Source organism: Melospiza georgiana, chromosome Z (assembly GCF_028018845.1).
Source record: "Melospiza georgiana isolate bMelGeo1 chromosome Z, bMelGeo1.pri, whole genome shotgun sequence".
In the NCBI taxonomy this organism is placed as follows: domain Eukaryota; kingdom Metazoa; phylum Chordata; class Aves; order Passeriformes; family Passerellidae; genus Melospiza; species Melospiza georgiana.
Window position 1 is genome coordinate 1,031,137 of NC_080465.1, and position 9,863 is coordinate 1,040,999.

At 46.2% G+C, this 9,863-nt stretch overlaps 1 protein-coding gene across 5 annotated transcripts in view; it reads left to right on the forward strand.

Annotated features, from left to right (window-relative positions):
• Window positions 1–6,162, forward strand: part of RASGRF2 (Ras protein specific guanine nucleotide releasing factor 2) — a 121,813-nt gene extending 115,651 nt beyond the window's left edge. For all 5 annotated transcript variants that reach the window (XM_058043574.1, XM_058043575.1, XM_058043578.1 and 2 more), the window contains exons 24-27: window positions 510–589; window positions 1,576–1,693; window positions 2,623–2,691; window positions 3,346–6,162. In XM_058043574.1, the coding sequence (XP_057899557.1) occupies window positions 510–589; window positions 1,576–1,693; window positions 2,623–2,691; window positions 3,346–3,438 (360 nt within the window). In that variant the 3' untranslated portion in view covers window positions 3,439–6,162. The remainder of the gene's footprint in view (window positions 1–509; window positions 590–1,575; window positions 1,694–2,622; window positions 2,692–3,345) is intronic.
• Window positions 6,163–9,863: the final 3,701 nt, after the last annotated feature.

A 9,863-nucleotide genomic window follows, 5' to 3' on the forward strand; every position in this document is an offset into this window, starting at 1 on the left:
TTAAGAAGGAGCCAGGTAGTGGTGATGCCCACTGACAGTGATTTGCTAAGACATGAATAAATTCTCATTTACATATTCAGCTTTTCTCTGGAACTTGGAGGCAAAATCAGCTCAGTGCAAGCTCCAAGGCAGTGATCACCCCTTGCTGTCACCAACCTCAGAAAATGCAGCTGAGGACCCTCAGCCACATGCAGGATCTGTAATGTTCTTGTGTGCACAGCAAACTGAATTCCAGGCCATCAATGTAATAAATATGTGGGTTTTCCTCCACTTGCAGGGTAATATCAGCATAAAGACAGGTTCTGTGTATCACTCATCATGCTGCCTAATCTCCATTTGCAGAAAGACAGGAGGAACTGCAGTGGAGCTGAGTTCCTAATTCAGTAATGCCTGTTATACTACTCTAGGAAATGGGGTGGGGATAATAAGTGAATTACAGCTCGGGTAGAATCTCATTCCAGGCATTTACATGTACCAGCAATGACATCTGAAATGCATTTTCTTCCCAGACAAAAGCACTCATGGACAAGCTTCAGAAGACTGTGTCATCTGAGGGAAGATTTAAAAACCTGAGAGAAATGCTCAAAAAGTAAGCCTCCCTACAGTGTACAACTGTGTTTTGTTATAAACACTGGATAGTTCATGGTAAAGATCAATTGGCTGTGATTAGGCTTTAATATTTTTTTTCCTAATAACCTTTTAAATTCTAGGTTGGTTCTATTTGGCAATATGGTTTTGCTGCATATGCTGTGATTTAATACCCCTGATGGGTAAACATAGTAGCTCCAGAGAATTACTGAAACAAATTAAACTATTTTTCTGTCTGAACATTCCCTGTTGGGGTTTCACTTACACTGATAAACTCTCTCAATAAGTGTAAAGCCAGCTTTATAAATTGAAGTTTTTATGAAAAACAGAATTGTTCTAGTTAAGAATTTTAGGGTTTGGTACTAAGCCTGTGTCAGGTCACAGACTCATTCCTATGACAATAAATTATGATTCTGACAAAACATTATGAGAGGAACATAGAGATAGGACAAAGGCACGGGGATATTTCTTCTGCTGTGGCCTCCCAGCCTGCTGCAAAAACAGCCTGCTGCTTTTGTGCAGCAGTCCTTGAACATTGTTTTCTTTAATTGCTTTGCTGGATTGTGTTTGACATTCTGTAATTTTGGTATCCAGAATATTCCATGTCAAGTGTTCTACAGTTTATGTAGAACTGATTTCAGCCATACAAAAACCTGGATTTTTGTGAGCTTTGTAATTGGGAGCAGGCTTTTCAGAATTGAGTGGCATAAGTACCTCAAGTGATCTTGAGAGGAGCTGAGAACTGAACAGCCAGAATAATTAATGGTCTATTTTAAAGATGCCATTAATATTAGATATCGGGCAGAATGCATTCAATTTATCACAGGCAGATCAAACAGAACTCAGGCAGAGCCAGAGGAGCTGTTTGTCCTGGAAAGGAATACAACCCATGGAGTAGAACTGGGCAAATAATAAAGAGTTTGTGCAAGTTAGAGAAAAATTAGCAAATGTAGCTGCAGGCAAATAAGCTGGTTTGTTGGTTTACAGCTGTAACCCACCTGCTGTTCCCTACCTTGGGATGTACCTGACTGACCTGGCATTTATTGAGGAAGGAACACCCAACTTCACTGAAGAAGGCCTTGTCAATTTCTCCAAAATGAGAATGGTAATTTTCAGTTTCCTACATGCTTCGCCAACAGGTGTTTAATTGCATGAGTTAATTATTGATTTCACTGCAACTCCTCTGAATTTCCCTTTGGAGAAGCTGCTTTGGTGCTGTGCTCTAGAGGCAGCTTGGGAGAGCAATTACTCGACCCAGTCTTCTATCCCCACCTTCTGGCAGGCTGGGTGCTTTCACGGGCTGAATCTGTCCCCGGTTCACTTTCTCAGAAAGGACAGCAAAAGCAGCTGCCTGGAGCTCGTGGTGGAGCAAGAAAAAGCTTTTTTAAATAACCAGAATTACAGGAATGCAGTGATTCACCAGGAAGCAGTAATCACAATGTTCCTTTCAGAGTGTGCTCCGGTCTATCTGAAAAGCGCTTTAAAGTTGATGTCTCTCCCAGTGCCATGTAATGCTGTTTTGTAACAGCTCCTCGGAGGGAGGCATGGAAATTTCTCCTCTAATCTCAGCTTAATGCCCATCTTAGGGCTACACTGCAGCAGTCACTCGAGGCAAAGAATGGGGAGGTTTCATTATGGGCAGAGTGTTTGCTCGCTCGGGGCTGGCTGGGGAGTAAATGTTTTCTTTGGGAAAGTGAAGTCCCGGGGAGCTGCTGGGAGATGATCTCTACCCTTCCCTTCTCCTGACAGAGGAGGAGTTAGCAGAGGCTAGCAGAGACAGAGTAAAGTCTTGTCAGGAATGAAGTGTTGTGGCTGTAGTTGTGACAGGCAGCGATCTCTACCAGGTCTACAAGTAAATAAATGTGTACGCTTCTATAATGAAGTTATATTTTTAAATATGTAAGTTGAAGTTATATATTTATATATATATATATATATAAGTTGAGTGGAATAATTTGGTGCAGAATGTTGCTTTGTGTAGCTTAGCTGAAGCAGAGCTGTGCTTGAGCTGACGTGCTCGTGTTCTTTTGAAAGATCTCGCACATCATCAGGGAAATCCGCCAGTTCCAGCAGACCTCCTACCGCATCGAGCACCAGCAGAAGGTGAGGCTCCTGCTGCTCCTGAAATCAGGCTGTGGCAGCAGTGACTTGGGAGCCACAGCTGCCCCCGAGAGCTCAGCCTGGTGTCTTCTGCTCCCACGCGTGGAGGAGAGGACAGACAGACACACGGACGTGTCCTTGGGGTGGTGAGACCCCCACCCCGCAGGACCTCTTTGTCTGATGCCTTCTAAAGAAGTGTTTTGCTCCTTTGGGAGGTCCCTGGGGGTTGCAGCCTTGGAGGGTGTGAGGGGTTCAGAGGGAGGTGTGTTCCCCCTGCCCTGAGATCCTGGGATGAGGGTCAGGAGGTGCCCCAAGCATCTGCTGGGGCATCCTGCAATTCCATGTGCCTTTGCCCTTCTTGGGGGTGATGCAGCTGTTACCAAAGCTGGTCAGTGCCTTCACAGAAGGCTCATCTCAGACTCCAAAAGAGCAGTTTGGGCTGAGGTAACCTGACAAAGGATTTGTTCATTCTTAAGAGGAATTAATCCTAATTAATTCTCGGGTGCTGCAGGTGCATCTTCATGCCAGCAGCATTCCAAGCTGGCTTGCCCAAGGAAACAACACAAGGTCAGGACCCAAAATGCGCTGAAAGGGAAGGAAAGCTGCGAGGTTTCTGTGCCAGCTGCATGCAGCCTGTCCCTCTGTGTTTCCCCACAGGTCACTCACTACCTGCTGGACAAGACCCTCATCATGGACGAGGACACCCTGTACGAGCTGTCCCTGAAGATCGAGCCGCGGCTCCCGGCCTGAGCCCTGCCCAGCCCTGCACACAGCTCTGGGGGGGATCCGCGCCTGCCACCGCCCAAACACAGCCAGGGACGCTCCCACCAGAGCGCCAGCTCTCCTTCCAATAAGAGTCTCACAGCCTTTCCCTCTCAGGCAACACAACCCCTGTGTTGGAGGTGAAAGCCAAAGACCCTTCCTACCCGGCTTAAGCGATTTCTGCTTTGCAAAGATCATGTGTGGCACTAGGGACCATGATTTCCTGGAAAGCAGGAGACTTTCCTGTGAACAGGCACTCACTGCAGCCGTCTCATGTGGCAAATCAAGGGTACAGATTTAAATGGTGGTAATGGACTCAGGTGTGTTAGGATAAATAAGCAAAGTGAGGTGGCTGGGTTGATGGCTAACTATGTGTTCACTGAGGCAGTAATGGCTGTGGTGTTCTCATCGTGTTAATTTCATTGAAAATGCAGGATTTTAGCACTCATCTACTGCTTTGGAGTGATATTAAGACAGCATCTAGTAACTTCAGATCTGCAGTTGTTCAAAACACCTGCTGTACATTTCATGCTACTCATTGCAAAACATTTTCTTCTTTAAATGTCTCATCAGCCTTTTCTAAGGTGACTGATTGTATCTATAAAAAGTATTTGTAAATATGTTTTCCATCAGTGAGAGTATTTGCAGCATGGGAAGCAAATGGACTGGTGGAATAGTTGTAAATAGTTGCCAGCTGGGAGGGTGAGGGACCCAGAGGAGTGGTGCAGGGGATGGGGAGCACACAGCTCTGGAAGAGGCACTTTATTTTCCTGCACCTCCTGCAGCTTCCCTGACAAGTCAGGCTACAGGGCACATTCTGGACACACTGTGCAGAGAAATACTTGTCTGTCTGGCAGCAGGTGGTGATCAGCAGTGAACACTTGGAGCTGCAGTGGCAGTTTTGTTTTACGTGGAATCAGTGGTGTGAAAGATGTCCTTTTTTTGGGGTCGTTTTTGAGGGTTTTTTTGGTTTTTTTTTGGTTTTTTTTCGTTCAGCCATTTGGCGATGACTTAGCTGTAAAACTGAACGTGTCAGTGGCAAACATTGAACGCCAGCAAACACAAAGTATGTATTTTTATCTGAGCTGGTAATTATCACTTGCTTTTGTTTGAGAAAATGTGCTATTTGTAAATGTTTTCAGAGCCTATGCTTTTGTGACATACCAGGTGGACAGATGTCATTTCTACAGTAGTTGTTGTACTTCTTGTATTTTCCTCATCAAGAGTGGCCTGTTGTATCTGCATGGGAAGTGAGCTCAAATGCTGTACAGGGCATCATAGTATAAAACACAGGTGTTAGCACTGTCGAAAACAAAAATTGGCTGGAAAAGTGTCCTTACTTTTCCAATGATACTCAGCCAGTTGAAGAAATAGGGCTATATCACCGTATACCTCCCTTAAATCCTCTCAGGGAGACAGATGTTTAAAACAGATTGTGACTTAGGCCTATTTGATCTGACATCTCTTACACAGTCGTGATGCTTCTTAACGCTGGCGATGAACAATGGACCTGCCTGGCTTGTGGTTGTTGTCTTTATTTGCACTTTAATTACATTGCTGGCCCAGCCCAGAGCTGCACAACGAGTTCCATTTGTTCTGTCTGAGTGTGAGCGGCCAGCATCTACAAATGTACCTTAGCAACTGTAAATTTCATTAAGGTCCTTCTCCACAAGGACCATCTCCTTGTAAATAACTGCATGGGGAGGTGTCGAAGGGACTGGAAAATTCCTCCATTAGAAAAGCAGACAGCAGGAGAGAAGGACATGCTAGGAACACTTTAAATAGTTCTGGCTGATGGTTACTGTAGAAATGTTACTTATAGAAGCTTTTTGTTGTTAAAAAATGTGTTTGTTTCTTCTGACTAATGATCGACAAGAAGCTGATTGCATCCCAATGCATGATATGAGGAGAAAAAAAAACGAGCATGGTTTATTTGGACCACAAAACCAACTGACTGTGGATTCTCTGTGCAAAAGCAGTTACCATTCAGCAGTTCGATGAAACACTTTGAAGTAATGGAGCAGCAGGGAAAACGTGGTCCAAAAAGTGATTTCTTAATGTTGTTTCTGTTGTTTCTCTGTTAACAAGGAAAACGTGTAACAGCGGTCAGTGTGAATGGGCATCTCTGTTGTACGCTGTGAAGTGCTGCTTTATCTGCCTGTACCCGGTTTTACCAAATCTCGATGTTCTTAGGGTTACAGGGTCCGAATGCTCGTCGTGCTCGTGTCCGAGTTCTTGCTGTGTGCTTCTCACGCTGCTCCGTGCATCAGCGCTGGCTCGCAGGGCTGTGCTGGAAATCGCTGCAAGCCGCTCGTTCAGCCCCTCGGGGAAAGCACGTCCCGCTCCTATGCCAAAGGTTGCCTCTTGCCCCGGTGGCCGGTTTGGGTCAGAATCGGGAGAGTTGGATGCTTGATCTGTGTTCGTAGCAGCAGCAGCAGAATTGTTTAAAAATTGTCGTGGTTACGGTAATGTTTGACTTGCTGATGGCTTCACGTCGATGTTTTCGCTTGGGGATACAATGCTTTTGTTAAAGCACAGGGAGAAGCGAGGATGCGCCTCGTCGCCCACGGCCCCTGCCGGGGCTGCAGCGGTGAGCGCGGCTGGAAGCGGCTGGAAACAGCTGGAAACAGCTGGAAGCAGCTGCTCTGCAGCCCCCGCGGCCGGGCCTGGGCTCGGCGCTGCCCCCGGAGCGGCCCGAGTGCCTCAGCCGCGCCCGGGGCTCCGGCCGTGCGGGGCAGGCGGCGGCAGCGCCCGCTCCGTGCGGGGCTCGCCCGGGGCCGCGCGGCGCTCGGGGGGACGGGTCTCGCCCGCCGCGCCCTCCTGGCCCCGCCGCTCCCGCTGGGCTCCCTCGGGCCCCGCGCAGCGTTCGGCCGCGGGAGCGTCCCAGCGCCTCTCCTGTTGCCTTCAGAGCCGCCAGCGTGCCCGGGGCTGCTGCGGGCCGGGCGGCGATGGGGATAACGCGCTGCCCGCCCGCGCCCGGAGCCGCACGGGCACGGCCGGGAGCGCTGCCCGCACGCTGACGCTGGGTCAGAGTTGCCTTCACCCCCAGCCTTCACCCCGGCCCCGCCGCGTTAGTGACCGGGCGCTCGCCGTGCCGGCGCAAAGCCGCGCAGCTCGCAGCGGCAGCGTGTGCCCGTGCCCTGCCCTCCGGCCCGCCCGGGGACAGGCGACAAGCGGCACCGATCGTCCCGTCCTCTTTCTGCTTTCCTAGTTTTTAATACTGGTTATTGTTCTGTAGGGTAAAAAGGAACTTGATTATTTTAATTATTTATTAACTTAAACCGTGTTGATTTTGATTTCAGAACATGTTAATTATCCCAAATTTTCCCTTCATGTGTATTATTTATTTTAAGGGTTTTACAAAGACGTTGTTTTGTTTGTATGGACATTCAGTCTTTCATCCTTTCGCTCTTAGCAACACCCCTAAACCCTGATGATTTAAAACTCTCACCCACTGTGGCATTTTTACCTGCTCATAATTTCACTCACCAAGGGCAAAACCCTTCAGACCTCATTCTGATAATACCTTAGACTTCACCGAGAGCTTTTCATAAGTCTTTGGGGATCTGGCTCTCAGCTATTTGCCTGTTACAGTTTTTGCCTCCAAAGGTCAAATGTCTCTGTCTAGGATGCTTCGTGTCCAAAATGCTGCTCAGTGATGGTTGTTCTGTTGTACCTGAGGTAGTCTCTGAAGTTGTGTTTACCTAGGGCAGTAGATGTGTGTTTATTTGACAGATGTACCTATATGGAACGTGTTGCTTAGTGCACAATCCAGATGTTTTTGCATGTATTGCAACTTCTCTTCTGGCCCGAGGTTATTGCTTTGTATTGTTAGTAAGGCATACCAGGCAAGCTGTTGTGCCTGTGTGCTAATAAACATCCTTTTCTTTCCTGAGTTTCAAGAGTCCTCACTGGAATTTATTATTTTACCCCTCGTCATGAAAAATCCAATCTACTCCTTCTGAACTACCGAGTCTTTTAGAAAAACAAGTCATTAAAGGGGAAAAAAGGTGAAAATTTTGGGTCTGTAATGGGAAAGAATGGTTTGAATTACTGTGTTTTACTCTTCTTTTTCACTCAGGATGCCTTGCATCACTGCCATGGGCATCACTGGTAATAACTGACATTGGGTTTGGGCTTGTGTCTACACATCCCTTGCTTTCTCTGGGCTGCTGTCCTGCCCTGGATTTAAAAGAACAGTAAAAAAAGCATATTTTATACACAGAAAAGGCAGAAAACACAGTGGTTTGTGAGTAGGTCCTGACCCTCCTCTTGTGATACAGAAAAACAAGTCACATGGAGAAAAAATGAGTTGCAAATTGAAGAAAATACTTGACAGAGGTTGGGAGTTCAAAACCAGGTCTCCAGCTGGTGTCACATGCTTCAATCACTGGTTACAGCTCTTCTGTGTTGAACTCAGTAATTTCATGAAAGCAGAAAGGTTCCTCTTAAACTTGTTTAAAGAATTAACATTTTAAATAAGTAAACAGCAATGGCATAGCAGGTCTGTGCAAGAAGGAGATACAGCAACTGACATAATAAAATCAGCTTCTATTCAGTACTTTGTGACCTTGTGGCCACATCTTCTCCATTCTGCTTACATTTTTGGTGTTTCACATAAAAACTTAAATTAACTGAGAGAGCAACTTACCCTCGACGCTGTCGGCTACTGTCAGTGGAAGAAAATAAATTATAATACTTCCCAAGCAGCCTTGTTTATAAGTGCTGCAGGATAATTTAATTTCAAGTTGTTTTCCCAACACTTTAAACCATACATTTCACTTATGCCAAGCAGTTGGCTGATTTACATGTTTATTTTAAGGCCACCGTTGTAGGATCACAGATTGGTTTGGGTGGGAAAGGACCTTAAATCCCACCCAGTGCCACCCCAATGCCATGGCAGGGACGCCTTCCCCTGTCCCAGTGTCCAGCCCGGCCTCGGGCACTGCCAGGGATGTGGGAATCCCATCCCAGCCCCTCCCAGGATGAGGGGAGAGATGATGAGGATCTGACTCCGTGTTTCAGAAGGCTGATTTAGTATTTTATGAGATATATACATTATATTAAAACTATGCTAAAAGTAGAGAAGAAAGGATTTCATCAGAAGGCTGGAAAGGAAAGAAGTGGAATGATAATAAAATCTTGGGACTGACCAGAGAGCCCTAGACAACAGACTGTGATTGGCCATTAATTAGAAACAACCACATGAGACCAATCACAGATGCACCTGTTGCATCCCACAGCAGCAGATAACCATTGTTTGCATTTTGTTCCTTCTCAGGAGGAAAAATCCTAAGGAAAGGATTTTCCATAAAAGCTGTCTGTGACAAATAAGAGTTGTGAAGACTGAATAATGTCTTGAGGGCTACACCCCAGTATTCTGGCCCCACTCCTGTGTAGCCTTAAAAGAAGGAAAATTAGAGAAGACCACATTTTTTCTTGAAATTTCCAGTTTCAAAGAGGGCTGAAGCAGTGACTGGTGCTTGTTCCAGCTCCTGGCTGCTTGACACAACTCTGTGCAGGGGTTTGGCAGAGGTAGGGGCAGCAGAACCACTTCAAGTTTGTTTTCTCAGAGGTGGCACCTCCACTGTGAGACACTCTGGGCCAGGTGGATAGGCAAGAAACACTGACAGAATTATTGCTAAAAACTTATTCTTCCATCACCCTACCCTCCCTGGAAGTTTATAGCATTGGGGACATATGTACATATCACATCTAGATCCTTGACCTGTTTCGTGCAGAGCAAACCCAGAACTTTTCCAGACAGAGAAGACACAACCTCTTATCAGCACCTCGTATTCCATTTGAAATAGTAATATTTTGTTAATTCCATCTTGTTTGCTGTGATAATTTCATATCCAAAGGGAAAACCACCTGAAAACAGGGCACTTTTTAAATTTTCTAGCCATTCCTCCCTGGGTTTCCACAACAAAGAAATGCTGGAACACCATGGTGGAAAGAGAAGGTGTCCAGAATTCAAGATACCTGAACTCTGTGGTTCTTGTGGCACCTTGTCAGCTGAGGTTTTCTGGTCACTGCTGGTTTGAATCCCCTGACAATCAACACCTCAGAACTGATTCACTTGTGTCTGCAATGCAGCTGGGAAAAAAAAAAAAAAAAAGAAAAAAAAGAAAAGGATAGAAAAAGGGCCCCTTTTTATTTTGGAGATTCCTGCTTTTCCAAAGGGTCATTTCCATGTGCAGCAAAACCTTTTCTCCTCCCTTTAGACAGAAAACACCCCGCTAATTATAGACAGCCTTTCCTCCAGTGGATGTCCTGTGAAGAGCAGCTTTAATGAGTTAAAAATAGCTGGGGTTATTTTTAAAACGTCGGTTGGGCCTCATTGAGCTCTTTATTTAGTGGAGATGCATTATCACCTTGGGGAGGCTTTCTCTGGAGGAGTCATCAGTGAG